The 19,652-nt window shown below is 43.4% G+C and overlaps 1 protein-coding gene across 11 annotated transcripts in view; it reads left to right on the top strand.

Moving 5' to 3' along the window:
- KALRN (kalirin RhoGEF kinase) overlaps window positions 1-19,652 on the top strand; it is a 798,047-nt gene that overhangs the window by 723,208 nt on the left and 55,187 nt on the right. For all 11 annotated transcript variants that reach the window (XM_030580108.1, XM_030580107.1, XM_030580109.1 and 8 more), the window contains 4 exons: window positions 13,315-13,381; window positions 14,664-14,767; window positions 17,130-17,199; window positions 19,172-19,258. In XM_030580108.1, coding sequence (XP_030435968.1) covers window positions 13,315-13,381; window positions 14,664-14,767; window positions 17,130-17,199; window positions 19,172-19,258 — 328 coding nt within the window. The remainder of the gene's footprint in view (window positions 1-13,314; window positions 13,382-14,663; window positions 14,768-17,129; window positions 17,200-19,171; window positions 19,259-19,652) is intronic.

Genomic DNA, 19,652 nt, shown 5'->3' with positions numbered 1-19,652 from the left:
AATGTTCATTTTTATCTATACAGTACCAGAAATGAGATTTACAGACAAGAGAACACTCCTGCCCTGACTGTGCTTATCTGAAATTTAAGACATGCCTTATAGTATGTTTATCAGGAGGTAAAGTTGAGAAACCCAGTGAGGGTTGGGGAAGGGAAGTCAAGGGTTAGAACAATAAGATCATGTGGCTGCTTTGATTATGAAACCTTGCAGCGTGAGCACTATTAACATAGCTCTTTAGACTTGGAGGGGGAAAGCTAGGATGTATAGGCCTCGTGGAGGTATTTTAAGGAGTGAGTCAGTGGAGGAATAGGAAACTGGCTTGGGAAAGGGCCTAGGCATAGAAAGGAAACCAGACAGGTGGAAGGTGTAGTTGAGAGAGGCTAGCAGGAGCAAAGTGGCATAGGGCTTTGAGAGCTGGTATAAGTCCCTTGAATTTCTTGCAGAAGCCAGAGAAGCAATTTGGTGAGGAGCTTGTTGTATTCATCGTAGCAGACAAAGTGTGATTCTTTTTTTTTCAGATGCATTTTTGAATGGATTAGAGAGGCAGGTTGGATGAGATCAGCACCCAGCTTTACCTGTAGAGAACTCCTCTGAGATATAAACTCTTATCTTTCTCCTAAGATTGCCCCATATTGCACATACTTGGTTTCAGTATCGGTCTGGTTAACGAATTGCTAATTTACCATTGCAAGTTTGTCTTAACCTTCCCCTACAGAGAAACTTGCCATTGTGTACATAGCTATACATGTGGCCTTTTGAAATGCAGAAAGAGCTTTGGCAGCTGTGCACTGCATGTATTTTTGTGTCTTTCAGTCCAAATAATTCCCGTTACTCCAGGATGTTTAGAAACAGCTGCTAGTGGCTTTCAGGATCAGTCAGCTTCTCTCTCTCTCTCTCTCTCTCTCTCTCTCTCTCTCTCTCCAATTCTTTTTAGTTTCTGTGGTCTGTATCTGGTGCCACTTGGTTTCTTGTTCTTAATAACCTACTAAGGAGCTCAAATCCAAACTCAAAATATGACCCTTATTTCCCAGTAAACACGCAATAGATTACTTGCAAAATCCTATCTGTAGGTGGTAATCTCCTGTGTGTACACATGCATGTGTGCTTTCACCTTTAATCTGTGCTGAGCCGCTTGTGACAGATTCCCCTGGGGGCATCACCTAAAACTGGGGTACCACTGAGCCCCCTAGCCCACCAGCCTGGGCTCCCTTTTTTACACTGCACTGCTGTGACAAGCTGCAAAGCCTTCCAGCCTATGAATACCTATAGGTGGGGACACACCCAGCTGCACTTACAGGCAGACTCTGTCCAGCCCCTGCATGGGAAAGCTACTCCCAGCTCCTTCGGCACGCATCCCTTCTGGAGTATAAACCCAAAATTATACTGTCTTGTGCTGCACAGGGAACTGTACAGTGTAAGCTCATAAAATTCCCCCACACACAATGTGGAGAGGAATATGCAACAGCCTTTTGCCCGTGAGTTATGATTCTCCCACACTTTTTTAGATAAAGCAAAAATAAGTTAATCATTTTAAAATCTCTTTATAGTTTAATCTTTTATAGCAAACAGATCAAAGCAGATTACCTTGCATTTTTTGTTTATTTGCTAACTAAACTTTATATCCAATCTAAGTATATTAATAGCAGATTTTCACCCTAAGAGATGATACAAGCAGGATGCAAATTCTTAAGGGGCAAGCTGCACTCACTTTACAGTCTGAAATCCCCTGTGATCAAGACAAAGTGTCTTGTCTAGTGGGTGTTACCCAGATGTAACTACATTTGAAATACTGATACATAGTCAATATTCATAACTTCAGATACAAAAATGATACATGCATACAAATAGGATAATCATTCAGCAAATCATAACCTCTTCAGTGACCTCGCATCTGACTTACCTTGCATAAAATACCTTCTCAATGTTCCCTTTGTTTTTACATCCCATGTGAGGAATTAATTTTATGTGCACCAATATGGAGGTGGTATATGGCAGGGGTGGAGTTCAGAGGTTTGGCATGTGAGTAGGTGGGGGGGTGGCCTCAGGGCTCGAGCAGAGGGGTAAGATGAAGGGGGTGTGGGCTCAGGGGTGGGGCTGTGAAATGAGGGGGGCAGAAGGTTGGGGTGTGGGAGGGGCGAGGACTTAGGGCTGGGGCTACAGCTGGGAATGAGGGGTTTGGGGTGGAGGCTGCCCCAGGGCTATGATGCGGGGGGAGCGCACGCACACACACCCTGCCCTCTCACTGCAGCAGCTACAGGACCAGGGGAGAAGCCTCTCCTTACCAGCAGCAGCTCAGAAACCCCCATCCCTCAGAATTTGCTACCCCTGTACCACTAAGGTACCAAATTCTGCTGGGCAAGAAAAGAAGGCTATCCTTACATGGCGGTAACTGCTCCTGGTGGGAAAATGTGGCAGCAGCTCCAAGGAAGAGGCACCTCTCCCTGTCGGCAGCCATTCATGCCCCAATTTCCTCCCCTCTACTCTCCAGGCCCCTGTGGCTGCGTCCCTGCACAGCCCTTTTATAGCCTGCTGTGCAGCTTAGAGGCAACTTAACTTATAATATCACTGAAGAATATGGGGTGCTGTGTCACACCCCTATTCCAGCAGATATTGCTGAAGTGTTTCTAACAGATTAAAGGGATATGTTCTGATTGCTGTGATATACCTGTGAGTAAATTTTGAGGGAGTTGTCAATATATACAAATACTTACATTTATTTTAAAGTGATGAAACGATCCACATCCACTTGACACTTCCTCCAATACCATGTAGAAGAAAATACCTTCTATAACAGAAAAATGCATGTATTCCCACAACATCATTGTAAATGACTTCATTTTTGCTAACCTACAGTAAACCCAAGTAAGGAAACTTGTTCTTTGGCAGTGTCCCTCTTTTTTATATAATCTGTAATTTGGAAGTAGTAATTACATGTCATACATAGTAAAACAATGGATAGAAAAGTATCAAGTGATATTCAACATAAATGTCTATTTCAAATTATGGGGACAAGGGGAAGCCATATGGTCTTCTACAGGAGTGAGTGAGTGTAATCTAAACAGTGTAGATGCTGAACTAAGATCCTGAAGCAAGAATACATATACCCTTTTGCTTTGTATCTCTGTGTTGACAAAACTGATCCTGCACCTTCGTTCATTAGAGGTTACTACAGTTCATCCTGAAGGTTGCTTAAATTCTAGCCCTCAGACCCCTATGAACGTTGCAGCACTGGCACCATTGGTGTCTGTGATTTTGATCTCATGGATGCTTAAGGCCAAATTCTGCCCATATTAACGAATATAAGTGTACATGGAGAGACATGTTCTTGAGAGAACAGGGAGCGATTCTTCCCTCAACACCCAGAATTCCTGGATAGCAACAGGATAGGAGTCCTACCTAGTGATAAGTTCAGGGTTTCCTTCTCACTTAGTAAATCTGTTGGTATGTCCATGCCAAAGGAGGTGTAACACATTCCTTACAGGAACCTTTAGGTCAGCCAGGGGAATAGCAGCATAGGGATTAAGCTTGCCCAGGGACACCTGCTACTACCTTGTAAAGGAACAGCAGTTTGCCCAGCATGTGTTTGTTACACACGTATGGAACTTGCCGGAGTGGTTTTTGGAACACATGAGCAGCTGGCATTTCCACTGCCACTTCATGGCTCCTAGCCAAAAGGGCTGGATTTTGCTGTTAAATAAACAAGAAGCAGAGGGTCTACAGAAAAGTTTCCTCTCTGCTTTGCCTAAACAGGATGAATGAGTGCTGACAACATTGCCATCACACTGTGACAACCTTCCTATGTCTCACAGGTGTTCTGTACCTCACATATCACTATGGTATTGTCTTAATGTTTTATCTTAGTTCATGATGTTTTTGGAGGCAGGGAAGCTTTTTCCATGTGAAATGGCAAATGGAGGCATCATTGCTGTTTCATCTCAGTAGTTTTGTGGAGTGTTTAATCTTGCAGGATACTAACAGCTGTTCTGTTATGAGACACAAGCTCAGAATGACTTCACCCATCTGTTAAGTCTGGCTCACAGTATCCATTCAGTTAGGGCTTAGTCTTATAAAATTTTGGGGTTTTAACCAATCACCAAACATGTCTTGTCTTCAGAATTCTTGCTAGCCCACATGATCTCAGTTTCCTTTTCAGAATACTTATCATTAGACCTCTTTTCTGTATGTCTTTACCAGGGCTTCCATATAGCACAGTGTCTACAGAGCTGTCATTTCAAGTGGATCACTGTTGATTGATGTATACAGTGTGACACTAGGCATGAAAGCATTCCTCTACCTTGTTAGTCTCATTATTGCATTATTGAATTTTGCACTTGAATGGAATTTAGTTCATAGTGCTAAATAACTTTCTCTCTGTAATTGAGAGGGAGACTGTCTGTAGTAAGGCAGGTCTAACTCTCTCTTGAAATTGTCCTGTAGCAAAAACAGTATGTGACTGATAGATGCGTGTTTGTGTGCATTGAAGCTTCCTTAGATGACTGTTACCCAGGATTACTGGCTTTGAAATAAGCATAAAGCTTTGACTGCCACACCTGCATTATTTACTATAAGAGATCAGTCCTTTGGAAAGGAAATGGGATTCATTCTCCTAGCATTGGTCTTTAATTTTCACTTCTTGAGACTCTCAATTTCTTTAAGCCTATGCAAAGCCAGAATAAATGAACTTTACTCATGGGAGGGATCTCTAGGGGATAGGGGAACAAAATACTCCTCTGCCACAAGGTTTTAAAGTACTTGAACAGAGATTCAGTGGCTACTGCTGTAGTATCTCTTCTGTGCACTCTCTCTCATATGTGGAGTTGCGGTTGTTTGGAAAAGGGTGTAGTTCTTTGGGTGCTGCACATATCATCTTAAACGTGAATGCAGCCAGCGTACTGAAGCTGGAAAGGTGTGAGGTTTCTTTTTGTTGTGCAGCCATACCCACTGGGTTGGTGTACATACCCCATCTCTCCTCATTGCTCTTCCTGAGGCTATATAAGGGCAGCACCACCCAGTCCCTTTCAGTTCCTTCTCACTGCCCATGGCCTGCCAGAGCTACCTGTGAAGTTTCCTCCCCCACCCCTTTTTTCCCTGCAGTTAGCTCTCTACCTTCCTTATAAATAGTTAGCCATCATAATCTCAGCATGTTTACAGTGCCGAAGACCAGGCCTGCTCCAGTACCTACCTTGCTGCCCACACTGGGCTGTGGAAGTTGGTTGCCTAGTGGCCCCATCAGGTTTGGCACTTCCAGTTTTTGTGGCCTCTTCAGGTGACTTGAGATCTGGTTTGGAACCATCCAGCACTTCACTGTCCCCCTCCTAATTACAGTCAGTCTGAGTCTCTAGACCACCTCCATTAGGAGAGCATTGTAGCAAGAGCATGACAGGTCAAAAAGTAAAGACAGATTGTCATGGCCTAGAATCTACTGGCCCCCCATGCCTTCTGCTCTCCTCCAGTGGCTGAATCCTTGGAGCATTTGTTTTCCCCTAAGGCAGTGCTCACTGAACCTGTCAGGGGGAAGGTCACTAGGCCATCCAGCAAGGCAGCTTTCAGAGCCTCCTAGGTTGAATAATATCTGCATGTGCTTTCCTCTTGAGCAGCCAGTGCTATGAGGCCACCCATTGCAGGAGGAGCAAATTCCTTTTTCCTCCTTCTATTCCCCCACCCCAACCCCTCAGGAGGATCACTTTGTGCCTGTTCACCTGTCCCTCTCCTCATAGGTGCCAACTTCCTCTGTTCCTGGGGGGTGGTTGATCACCACTCTGCTTCAGGCCCTGCTCCCATTCCACCATGCCCCCCCAAGCCGCACCTCACTCTGCCTCTTCCTCCTTTCTCCCTCCCTCCCGCCAGCACCTCCTACATGCCACTGAACAGTGTGTGAGGCATGGGGAGGGAGGGGCAGATGCTGATCGGTGGTGGGCAGGGGACTGCTGGTGGGCCAGAAGTGCAGGGGAAGGGAGGTGCTGATCTGTGGGGCTGCCAGTGAGTGCTAAGCACTCACTATCTCTTTTTTCCTGTGTATGCTTCATCCCTGGAGTCTGCACCTATGTTTCTCACCTGAAAACCTGATGATGCCATACTCCTCTGGTCTCTGAGGACTTTAGGCTCTCAAGACCCGCTGAGGAGAATGGTGGCAGTTTTAAGCATAGAAGTTGAGCTTGTACAAGAGAGACACTCACAAGCTTTGTATTCATTCTCCAGTTGTCTGCCCCAGGAGGGGAGCCCTCTTGATTAACGACGCTCTTCTAGAGCTAGCAAAAACTTTATGGCACATGCCAGCTTTAAGCTCTCACAGCTGAGCTCACAGACAAACGTTATCATGTCCTGTTGCAAGACTTTGCATGCTCTTTCTTCTCTTCCTGCTCCAAATTCCTTGGTGGTTACAACTGCCAATGAGAGATCGTGTCCAGGAAGACTTAAATCAACCCCCAGTGAAAAGGGGCCAAATTGTTTGGGAGAAAAATGCATTCCACATCCTCTCTCCAGATGTACATAGCAAACCAGCAGATGCTGTTAGTGAAATACAGCTTTGTAAACAGGGATGTGATGTCTGAGTTTACTGACCTCCTTCTGGAGGATCCATAGGAAGAGTTCAGGGCATTACTTGAAGGCTGCATCACAGGCAAAACATCCCTCCAGTTTGTATCTGATGCAGTGGACACTTCTTTTAGGATAATGGCCTTTGCAATAGCAGTGAGGAAAGCCCTTGAATCATAGAATATCAGGGTTGGAAGGGACCTCTGAAGGTCATCTAGTCCAACCCCCTGCTCAAAGCAGGACCAATCCCCAACTAAATCATCCCAGCCAGGGCTTTATCAAGCCTGACCTTAAACACCTCTAAGGAAGGAGATTCCATGACCTTCCTAGGTAACTTTCCAGCACTTCACCACCCTCCTAGTGAAAAAGTTTTTCCTAATATCCAACCTAAACCTCCCCCACTGCAACTTGAAACCATTACTCCTTGTTCTGTCATCAAGTACCACTGAGAACTGTCTAGATCCATCTTCTTTGGAACCTCCTTTCAGGTAGTTGAAAGCAGCTATCAAATCCCTCCCCTTTCCTCATTCTTCTCTTCTGCAAACTAAACAATCTCAGTTCCCTCAGCTTCCCTCATAAGTCATGTGCTCCAACTTCCTAAACATTTTTGTTGCCTTCTGCTGGACTCTTTCCAATTTTTCCGCATCCTTCTTGTAGTGTGGGGCCCAAAACTGGACGCAGTACTCCAGATGAGGCCTCACCAATGTCGAATAGAGGGGAATGATCACATCCCTCGGTCTGCTGGCTATGCCCCTACTTATACACCCCAAAATGCCATTAGCCGCCTTGGCAACAAGGACACACTGTTGACTCACATCCAGTTTCTCATCCACTATAACACCTAGGTCCTTTTCTGCAGAACTGCTGCCTAGCCATTTGGTCCCTAGTCTGTAACAGTGAATGGGATTCTTCCATCCTAAATGTGGACTCTGCACTTGTCCTTGTTGAACCTTATCAGGTTTATTTTGGCCCAATGCTCTAATTTTGTCTAGGTCCCTCTGTATCCTATCCCTACCCTGCAGCGTATCTACCACTTTAGTGTCATCTGCCAACTTGCTGAGAGTGCAGCCCACACCCTCTTCCAGATAATTAATAAAGATATTGAACAAAACCAGCCCCAGGACTGACCCTTGGGGCACTCCGCTTGAAACTAGCTGCCAACTAGACATGGAGCCATTGATCACTGCATGTTGAGCCTGACGATCTGGCCAGCTTTCTATCCACCTTATAGTCCATCCAGCCAATACTACTTTAACTTGCCGGCAAGAATACTGTGGGAGACTGTATCAAAAGCTTTGCTAAAGTCAGGAAATAACACCTCCACTGCTTTCCTTTCATCCACAGACCCAGTTATCTCCTCATGGAAGGCAGTTGGGTTAGTCAGGCATGACTTGCCCTTGGTGAATCCATGCTGACTGTTCCTAATCACTTTCCTCTCCTCTACGTGCTTCAGAATTGATTCCTTGAGGACCTGCTCCATAATTTTTCCAGGGATTGAGGTCAGGCTGACTGGCCTGTAGGTCCCTGGATTCTCCTCCTTCCCTTTTTTCTAAAGATGGGCTTTACATTAGCCTTTTTCCAGTCATTTGGGACCTACCCCGATCGCCATGACTTTTCAAAGAGAATGGCCAATGGCTCTGCAGTCACATCCACCAACTCCTTTAGCACCCTCAGATGCAGCACATCCGGCCTCATGGATTTGTGCTTGTCCAGTTTTCTAAATAGTCCCGAACCACTTCTTTCTCAGAAGGCTGGTCACCTCTTCCTCATGCTATGCTGCCCAGTGCACCAGTCTGGGAACTGACCTTGTTTGTGAAGACAGAGGCAAAAAAAGCATTGAGTGCATTAGCTTTTTCCACATTCTGTCACTAGTTTGCCTCCCTGATTCAGTAAGGGGCCCTGTGGTTGCATAACTCGAACATAGCCCCAGGCACTCAGCAAACTATAGAGAATCTCACATTTTTGATTTATTGTTTTTTGGTTTTCTTTTCAGAGAAGACTGGTGAGACTTTACATTCATTTAAGGACTCCCTGGGTACCCTTTGGCTCCTTTAGGGGTCTATGCCCAAGCACCCAAGAGGTGGCAATACAGATCACATCAACAGCAGTATCAGCACCAGTGTTTATAGGCAGTACCCATCAAGTTAGAATGAGTTTTTTCAAAACAGAAGTGCACATCACAGAAGAGACTACCTGCCAACCAGTCATTCTTGGGAGTAGCAGCGTATTTGACTTTGTCCTTGAGGACAGCAATACTGTAATTGCCAATCTTCCTATGATTTCCCCTCCCTCCATGTGGGGACAGATTGTCCCACTTCCTCAATGCTTGGGAAGCTATAACAATAGATGACTGAACAGGAACTTGATAGAATATCCCAGTCTCATCACCCTTCCTACCCTGTCTCTTTTCAGGGACCATTCTCATGAGTCAGTGCTCTGTGAAGAAGTTCAGATTCTGTTCTCTTTCTGGGCTAAAGAAGTAGTTCCCCATCCACATCAGGGAAAGGGGTTTTACTCATTTTCTGATCCCTGAAGTCCAAAATGGATCTCTGCTCCATACTGGATCCTTTAACTTGTGGAAATTTCATCAAGCACATAAGATTCTGATTGGTCTCTCTAGTGTGATTCACTCATTGCTGTCTAGGACAGACTGGTTTGCTGCCCTTTATCTCCAGGTTGCCTACTGCCTGTGACTTGGTAGCATTATCACATGGAGGTTCTAGAGATTTGCGTTAGCAGATCAACTCTGTTGATACATAGTACTTCCCTTTGGCCTTTTGTCATTCCTGGGGGTGGTGATCTGTTTGAGGAAGGGGGGATTCACATCTTCCCATATTTGGACAATTTGGATTTGCCCTGCACCATCTAACAACAGGCTCTCTGCCATGTTCAAGTCATATTCCATTTCTCTGATTTGTCTGGGCTTCATGCTGCTTAAAGGCAAATCCAAATTAGGTCCATATTTTCTGTGTGGAGATGATTTGATTCTACAAGCTTGATGGCATTCCTCCCTCACTACAATTTCAGGCCATTCGCCACCTCTACCTGTCCCTCAGATAACACCCCACCACACAGCCCAGGTACACCTGAGACCTGAGCCTTATGTACTTATGTGACCCAACATATGCCAGCTGCATGTGTGCTCCCTTCAAACTTGGCTAAAGCTAGTCTATCAACTGAGCAGACACCTTTAGACAAGTTGATCCAAGTACCTCTGGTGCTTCTTGTAATGGTACCTCCCATTGGGTCTTTGTGGAATTGTGCTTGGAACGTGTTTTGTGAAGGTGTGCTTGGAGTGTGTTTTTATGCCACATGGCACATGTAGCACATCTCTACTGAATGTATTAATCCTATTTGTATGATGTATCACTTTTGTGTTTGAAGCTATGAATATTGGCTGTGTACTGGCTTAATTTCTAAATAACCTTAGTAGAGCATTTGTTCAGTTCCTGGAGAAAGGAATGTTGAAATTAAATGCCTAATCAAGAAACACTTAAAGGACCGTGGATCTTGAAATGTTCCAATCCACATAAGTCTGCTTAAGGATGTTCAAAGTAGCCTGTAAACAATGGATGCTACCTGTAAAAACTGAGTCATGCATGGACATGAGATTTGCCCAAGTGACTCTTAAGCTCCCTCTTGGAGCTGGACTTTGCATAGGAATGAGGAGGGGGTCTCCACCTATGGGAGAGAGTCTATTTAAACCCCTCAGACCTCTTCCCCCAGGATACCTAAAAGAAATTGGAACAAAGGACAGTGACTGCAAGGGGTGTGAGTGATTGCTGGACCCAGGCTAAAAGGGGATTAGCCTGTAAAAGGGAGCGTTCTGGAACTGGTGAGGATCTTATCCGTATTCAGTTTGACTAGACATATAGATTTGCGCATTATATTTTATTTTGCTTGGTGACTGACTTTGTTCTGTTTGTTACTATTTGGAGCCACTTAAATCCTCCTTTGTGTATTTCATAAAATCACTTTTTACTTATTAGTTAATTCAGAGTATGTGTTAATACCTGGGGGGCAAACAGCTGTGCATATCTCTCTATCAGTGTTGTGGAGGGCGAACAATTTATGACTTTACCCTGTGTAAGCTTTATACAGGGTAAAAGAGATTTGAGTTTAGACCCCATTGGGAGTTGGGCATCTGAGTGTTAAAGACAGGAACGCTTCTGTTAGCTGCTTTCAGGTAAATCTGCAGCTTTGGGGCAAGTAATTCAGACCCTGGGACTTTGTTGGAGTAGATGGGTGTGTCTGGCTCAGCAAGACAGGGTGCTGGAGTCCTGTGCGGGCAGGAAAAGCAGGGGTAGTAGTCTTGGCACATCAGGTGGCAGCTCCCAAGAGGGTTTCTGTGATCCAACCTGTCACACTCCTGTGTTCCCTGGGGTGGTGGATGACTCAAGTGTGTGTATGGGAGCGGTGGGGGGAGGGGTACAATTTTTTTTCTCCCCCTTCCATTCAAGGAGGTCATTAATCTCTTTCTGATAGGTTGAGATGCATATCTAGAGTGGCTGCAAACCCATGTTTTATGGATGGAACATGAAGTGACTTTTCATATCACTGTCCTTGCCCTCTGGGCAATTCATAGGGCTTGCCACACATTTCTTCCTTACATCAAGGGCTTGTCATTCTGGATACTGCATGACAACATAACTGCAGTGTACTACCTAAACTGTCAAGGAGTAGCACTATCTGATCAGCTTTTTCAGGAAGTTATGGATGTTTTGCATCAGGAAAGGCATTACTCCCATTGCCACTCACTTACCTGGCTCCCAGATTTGGCTGCTTATCACCTCAGCAGGAGATTCTTCCGGAATCACAAGTGATTCCCTTGAACAATGTTTTCAGGGCCATTTTCCAAATCTGGGTGTTCAACAGTCCTCTTTTTCACAACAAAGGACAGCTAGAAATGGTGTCAATTTTGTTCTCAAGTGGACCTCAGTTCAATCTCCCTATACAATACCTTTCTTCTTAGATGGACTGGATTGCAGGTATGCATCTCTCTTCTCTCCCCACCCCCTTCCCCATCCCCACACCACACATACGCTCTTCCCTGAGAATATACTCAAATAGAAAAAGGGTCATGCCAAGATGATTCTTATCATGCCAGGTTGGTCAAGACCATGCTAGTTCTCTAATCTTCACAGCCTCTCGACTCTACCTCCATTCATGGATCTGCTATCCCAGCAACATGGACAGATATTGCACCCAAATCCCAGCAATCTGCACTTCACAACTTGGATATTGAGTGATTAGGTCAAGTGAAAAAACTGAAGTGGCAGTTCAAGAAATATTACATCATAGGAAGCAATTCACTAGACCCACTGATGTGGCTAAATGGAAGTATTTTTTCTATATAGTCCAATCTCCATGAAATACAATCACAGAGGCTAAGATTTAGGACATTCTAGAGTACCTGTTGCACCTCAAATCCTCAGGTCTTTTGCTAAGCAACCTGAAGTTTGACTTAGCAGTGATCTTAGCTATCATCCCCCTATCCAGGTGACCTCTTTGCCTTCCAGCCCTATGATTTCTAGATAATTTTTAAGGGATTGTTTGGTTTTTTCCTCCTGTTAAAGATACAGTACCTCTTAAGGCCCTCCAACATTGCGTTGACTGTTTTGATGGGTTCTCCATTTGAGTTTTGGCCACCTGTTCTTGGCCCATCTGTCAGACATCCTTCCAAATGGCCATTGTATTGGTCAGAAAAATAGTAGGGCCTGCTTATGTGCTAGCTTTTTTAAGCTTTGAGGCCACATCCAAAACTCTTTATCTGTAGTATTGACATTTCATTTAAACAAGACAATATACTTAGCAATTTTTTTTGTGAAGCTGCATTCAGTGAAGAACATCTGCAAACTCTGGATGTAAGGTGAATATTGGTGTCCTATCTAGACAGGACCAAACACTTAAAGCTATTGCCTTGTTCTTTTTATTTCTTAAGATGACAGGATGAGAAGTCACGCTGCTGCAACACATATAATCCGCAGGTGGATTACGGCTTCCTATATTACAAATGCAAAAGAGGTGGTGAACGCTGCTCTGCAATGTCTGCCCACTCTAGAGCTCAAGCTACTTCAGCAAGTTTTCTAAAGGATGTCCCTGTACTGGACATTTGTAGGACTGCTATGTGGTCCTTTGTGCACACCATCACTCAGTCAGAACTATGCAGTTACAACTGCTTAAAGATCTTATGCTAATTTTTGGAAAGCTATATTGGTTTCTCTATCTAAATAGACTCTGAGCCGCCTCCTCTGGGTATTGTTTTAGTCACCTAAGTAGAATACATGTGTGCAACCTCCTCTTGAATGACAGTTTAGAATAAGTAACTGGGTTTTTTTTTCCTGTGTAATCAGACCAACTGATTGTCTCTATCCCAGGATTTAAAAAAAACAAAACAAAACCCTGGTGAAAAGGATTTCAGCCACCTCTGGCACAGATGAAGAATGTTCTGAACTGACAGGGTTAAGCTTTCATAAGACTAACTATTGAGCCATGAAGCCATAGGTGCTGGAACTAGAGGTGCTGAGGGTGTAGCAGCACCCTCTGGTTTCGAGTAGTTTCCATTTTATACAGGGTTTACAGTTTGGTTCAATGGCTTTTGGCATCCCCACTATAAAAATTTGTTCCAGAACCTATGCATGAAGCTGAGTTGGGGGAGAACTAGGTCATGTGAACTGGAATAAGGATGTAGTCTTTGTTGGTAGAAACTGTGCATGTGTGTATGTATGTGATGGAGAGGTGGTAACTTGTATTGAGAAATGATGGTTATTTTTTATCTAGGTTTGTCTTAAATGAGCTGGTGCAGACTGAGAAAGACTATGTCAAAGACTTGGGAATTGTGGTAGAGGTGAGTTCAAGTCCATTTAATATAGTTAAACTCTGGGTGTAATTGCTCAAATTGGCAAAAGGATGTCGTCCTAACTGGATACTGTGCTAAAAAGTGCCTAAAGGAAATGTTTTCAAATACTAAATTTAAAACCTACGATGAAGTGTGTAAAGGCTTATCTTGGCTGACTTGTTTCTCTTGGGTTGTGATATGAGATCCTTTCAGCTGTAGTATAGTCTTCCAGATGATGGAGAATAATTTTTTTCTTCTTGCACTTCTTGTATTCTCCTGTTGCTATTAGACAGAGATCCTACCTGAAATTGGAACTGATTAATAATGGCACTAACTTTATTTAGGAAAGGGCCCAAACCAAAATTCCAGATTTGAACACCTCTAAATATTGATATCTTGATCCAATCTTCGTCTCAGGCCCATATGTAGTAGCTGAGTTTTTTGTTTGTAACACACTTTGGGATGAAAGAAACTATACCAAAGTTATTCTTTGTCCCACACTTTCAAGAGCGTCCATTAATTTTGGATGCTTAAATTTTTGAGTGCCCTATTGATACCTAGATACTGATGCCAGAGGTATTCAACGCACGCAACGCTGGTTGCTCCAAGGTGAGGATCAAAAAACAAAGGCACTGAAAACAAGTGACTTCTTGAGAAATCTTTTTTCCTTTTTGCAAACTCATTAGTTCAGTGAGTGCTTCCAAACAATTTAGTGGTGGCTTTCAAAGGCTTCCAAGCTTTTAGAACTCATGTGTTCTCTTACTCAGAGTGAAGTGTGAAGCAAATGTAAACTGACATTTGTAATGCTACAGAGACTCAAATGGAATGCGCAGAAGAAGTGAGAAATCCTATTTGTGACTCTAAATTTACTACATAGTTTTGTGCACCCAAGAATTACACTGCATTGAAAGGGGGGAAAAAATCTGTGCAGAGTTGGCTTCTTGCACTGATCAGGGAATCCAAGAATTTTGGACAACCCACTTATGTAACTTTTTTTATAACTTTTAATTGTACTTGTCGCTTTAGTGACAGTACAATAGGTTTGTACAAACCTTTTGAGAAGCTGCAGAATAAATCCCTTTATAGCTTTTGCTTTCAAGCAAAGTTTGTAATTTTAAAATATAAGATGGGTGTCTGGTTTTAAACAGCATAACATGTATTTTAAGTACCTAGTTTTCTTCTAAAGCGATTCTACCAGTTATGGCATGTAACTTGTGCTTGTCCTGAAAAACAAACATACTTCTTATTGTTCTTCAGCTGGGTAGTTAATCACTGCTCTTTCATGCTACAGGGCTTCATGAAGAGAATAGAAGAAAAAGGGGTTACTGAAGATATGAAAGGGAAAGACAAGATTGTATTTGGCAATATCCACCAGATTTATGACTGGCACAAGGAGTAAGTTGGACTTTTAAGTATCTTTGACAAGTGTACCTCAGCAAAGGAGAGCGCATTGGAAACCTGGCTCTACTATCAAATTTACTTTGAATGGACTTTGTGCAAGTCATTGACATCCAAACTTGCAAGCTTTGGGCTCCAAATAAAAATGGCATGATTTTCAGAGGTACCTTCCGAAAGGTCTAAAATGTGGTCTTAATCCTGATGCTTGAGATTCCTGAAGTTGACACTTTTGGTGTCATTGGATGCTAGGTCTGTAAAATAAAAGGTGGGTTCAATTTTCACTCCAAGAATCTGACTGGGCTTAATTTAGAGTTTTTTTGATACTTGGATTTGTGAGTGCTCAATACCTCTGAAAATAAGCTCATGTGACATGTCCCAATAACACAAGATTCAGATTGGAATGGTAGAAACAGGCTAAACTGGATATGGATGTGGAAGGAATGGTGCACGTACTTGAAGAGGGAAAACAGCAGGTGAAAAGCTGCATTAGTCCATGTTTTCTAGTCAAATGTAGAAGCTGGGTCAAACACAAGTTTTGGAATTCCTCAGGGTGGTGGTACGTTGCTGGACACTAGCCCCAGAAATCTGCCTAAGAGAACCTACTTCTTGGACTTGAAATAAGCATTTATTTACAAAGTAACAATGTGAGCAACATCTTGCTTTTAACTTTGAACATGCTATTGCCACTGCCTTTTTTTAGTCATACGAGAACAATAGTTTCATTGACTCTGAAGTGCATTTCAACCCTGGCATTCATAAACATTTCAGTAGCTACATCTTGCTGCTGCAGAGCTTGCCTAAAAGAAACTATCTTAATTACACATTGCAAGGTGCCTGATTAGAATACTGAATTCAGACATTTATTCCTCAAGTGTTATCCAGACTTTCTAAATAAGGTCAGATTTCCTCTAGATCTTCTTCTGTATTAATGAAACTCCCATATAGAAGCAAATGGACTTAGATTTGTGTTAGTGAGTTCTTATCTATAGTTCTATTGACTTTTTTTTTTGTAATGGAATTTTTAAAATGCATATCCCTGACCTGAGACTGGCACAAGATAGCATTGACTCTATCTGCATCTTTTAACACCTACACTCTTTCTGTAGCATTGGAGAAAGTATAGATAAACTCAAGTAAAATCAAAGTTATAAATGGTTATAGATTTCTTTGGCTATAGACCTCCATCTGGCTGAGTTTTTGTGCAGTGTCCTTGCTCCTCACCAGTTCTACTGTTGCTACTGTCAATATCTTTATAGACCCTAGGGACCCTAGTCTCAGGCCAGGACTGCATTGTTTTAGGCCTTCTCTTCGTGCTGCTGCCTTTGCTGTTTAACCACTTACACAATATCTAGTGGTGGTGATTCTCCTCTAGCTGAGGGCAGCGAAAGGGAGGGTTGATGATCCAACTCCTGAGCTTTTTTGCTTTTTAAAAACACTGTTAGTTGGAACTTGAACCTCCAAGCCTTACTGGGTACCTCATCAAAATGTTTTGTTTCATGCACGGCTCTCTGAAGTGAATCTTCCTTTGCAGGCCCTGGACCTTGCCAGGACCTGTTTACTCCAGACAATGATTCTCCCCATGCCAGGCATCTGCACTTACGAGCCATGAACACTTTCAAGCTGGAAATTGCTCAACATAAGAGAGCTGCTGGGAAAGGAGGTTCTACCTCCTTTGAAGGCTGTTTAAAAACTATAAAGGTCTCTAGAAACACAAAGCACCTAAACAAAGCTCATTTTTAGGCATCTAAATAAAATTCCTTAGAGTTTCAAGCTAGAAGTTTCCAAAGGTGTGGGTCAATGTAAATATTGGTTTGTCTTATACTTACACACTGATAACTAACTACAGCTGGTCAAAAGTTTGTAGTCAAAATGTTTAGTGACTAAAAATAGCCTTAGATAAAATGAAGGTTTCTACAGAAGTTTTCAGTGTGGTCAAAACTCTTTTCATGGGTCTTACCCAACTGAACATTTTTTATTTCAATTTTCAGAAGATTTTTTTGGATAAATGGATTTGGGGGTGACGTTAAATTAACTCCAAACTTCTGCAGAATGTTTCTTGGCATTTTGCAACCAGCTCTAATGAAAACCACAGAACAGAGTAAAAGTGAACACTTCAAAATCCAAGAACTGATTTCCCTTAAATTTCTGTCTTCCTCCCCCACCATCACCACACCATCCCAACAACGTTTTCATGGCTGCATGTTGCACCTAAAGGAAAAAGCCAAGTTTTCCCCTCTTCGGTTATTGTGGAATTCTCTAGCTGTGATTGGATAATATGTGGGGGGGGGGGAGGGGGAAGGTGCAATGGGGGTAGGAAGGGGAAACTATTTTGAATTGCTCATCTTCTCTTTACTTTCAGCTTTTTCCTGGCTGAACTGGAAAAATGTCTCCAGGAACATGACCGTTTAGCACAGCTTTTTATCAAACATGTGAGTGTTTCTACGTTCTGATTTTCACTAACTTTTTCTCAGAAAAAGTCTCTTCCTTCTAAATTCAGTTTGACTATATTGATTTGCTGTGCTCATGTATTAACATTTTTAATCCAGATCTAGAATAAGGCTGATGTTTTTGTTTCCTCAGCTACTGAATGGCTGGGTATCCCTAAATCATAAAACCAGAGGCAGTGTGTGCCCCTCCCCTTCTCCCAATTTGCTACTTGGATTAGAGGGACTAAGCATGTATATAGCTCAGATACTCTGCTTGCTTTCTCCAGACTGAGGGGAAGAGTTCTGTGAAGCTTGGAAGCTTGTCCCTTCCACCATCAGAAGCTGGTCCAATAAAAGAGATGCATCACCTTCCTTCGGTCTTGTATCTTGGCACCAACAATCTGAACATGTATATGTGACATTAAGATTTGAAAGCATTTGCTTATTTCCTGGCTAGGAGTCTCTAGTTTTTTTAAAAGCACAAAATGGGAGGGACTAAAACTTAGCACATCTTGATGTATCATTTTTTATTTTTTTTGGCTGAAGTGCAGAGAGCAAAACCACACTTTTCAGAAATATTTCTCATTTGGTTATCGACATTGCATTTTTTCCTGCAAGGAAAACTTTGTATCGTGCAAGACTGAAATAACTTTGGCACATGGCATGCAGTGTTCTCTGAAGATCATGTGTTTTAAGAATAGTTTTCATCATTGAATTTACAATTTATCATTGGTTGCCATAATGTTTAAAACAGGGATGGGCAACCTTTTTGGCCTGAGGGCCTCGTCTGGGAATAGAAATTAAGCCGGGCCATGAATGCTCATAAAATTGGAGTTGGGGTGTGGGAGGGAGTGAGGGCTCTGACTGGGGCCAGAAATGAGTTCAAGGGGTGGGGGGTGAGGGCTCCAGATGGGGGTGAGGGCTCCAGATGGGGGTGTAGGCTCTAGGGTGGGTCTGAGGATGAGCGGGTTTGGAGGAGGCATGTAGGAGAGTGCTCTGGGCTGGGACTGACAGGTTCGGAGGGTGGGAGGGAAATCAGGGCTGGGGCAGTGGGTTGGGGCATGGGGAAAGGCTCAAGGGCGCAGGCTTCAGGCAGCACTTACCTCAGTCTGTTCCCAGAAGCAGCGGCATGTCCCTTTTTTAGCTCCTACACAGAGGCACAGCTAGGCAGCTCTGCATGCTGCCCTTGTCACAGGCACCACCTCCTGCAGCTCCTATTGGCTGCAGTTCTTGGCCAGTGGGAGCTGCGAGGGGTAGCATGGAGAGCAGATCCCCCTGGCTGTCCTTATGTGAAGGAGTCGGGGGGGGGGCATGCTGCTGCTTCCAGGAACCAGGTGGAGCGGCCCCCAATGCTGCTCCCCAGCTGGAGCACTGGAGCAGGGCAAGCACCAGATCCTGCACCCCAGCAGGAGCTCGAGGGCTGGATTAAAAGGGCTGGCAGGCCGGATGTGGCCTGCAGGCTGAAGTTTTCCTACCCCTGGCTTAAATAAGTGCATGTTGCTTTTAACTTAAGGTATGTTGTCCAGCTTCTTGGTGTTAAGTTACTTCTTTTAAAAGTAAAAACACTGGACCATACCCTGGGCTAGCATAAATCATCTGTGGAGCTATGCTGAATTACGTGCAGTGAGGATCTGGCCCCTTGTTTAAAGCTTCCATCTGTCAAACATATGTGCACTTGACTCCCACTGTTAAACTCAATGGGACCACTTGCCAAAGTAAAGCTACTCGAGTGCCTGAGTGTTTTAGAGGATCAGGGCAGCATTGTGTAAATATTCTATAATGGGGAAGGAATATTGCTTTTCATCAACGAGAGACTCGGGGCAGCTAGAACAGACCTGATTCCATTGCTTTGCACCTTTGAATAAATGAGCATGATCAAACAGAGCAGTTTTAGCATCTTTCTGCCAGTCCAATCATCTGCTAAAAATATAGTAGCTAATATTTTACTAGACTCCTGTGCATCTTGCCTTCACAGGAGAGGAGATTACACATGTATGTGGTGTACTGTCAAAACAAACCACGATCAGAATACATAGTAGCTGAATATGATGCATACTTTGAGGTAAGGTTGGCCACATTCACTGGATACTATTGCTGCCTAAACCTGTGCTGTGAGGTTAAAGGAGAATTATCCAAAAACCTTTTTGGGTTTTGGCTCTGTTCAGCTAAAGTAAAGGATTTTGTGATGCAATTTATTCTTGTATATTCTGTTTGCAGTATCTCTTTCCAGCAACTCCTTTTAATAGAAGAATGGGAATTTGAGATAAATATTCCTTTCCAATTAATGGCTAGGCTATTGCATTCCAAAATTCATTTTCCTCTCACACTCTGTCTGAAATGGCCTTTGCCACCTGTGATCTTTGCAGAGAATAGTCAGGACTTTGGGTGGGGTATATTTTGTTGTGGTGGTCAGGGGGTTTATTCTGCTGGGTGATTTACAATTAATAATTTCACCC

This window comes from Gopherus evgoodei, chromosome 11 (assembly GCF_007399415.2).
Source record: "Gopherus evgoodei ecotype Sinaloan lineage chromosome 11, rGopEvg1_v1.p, whole genome shotgun sequence".
In the NCBI taxonomy this organism is placed as follows: Eukaryota; Metazoa; Chordata; order Testudines; family Testudinidae; genus Gopherus; species Gopherus evgoodei.
Note: the sequence above shows the minus strand (reverse complement) of the source record. Positions and strands in the feature narration are given on the sequence as shown.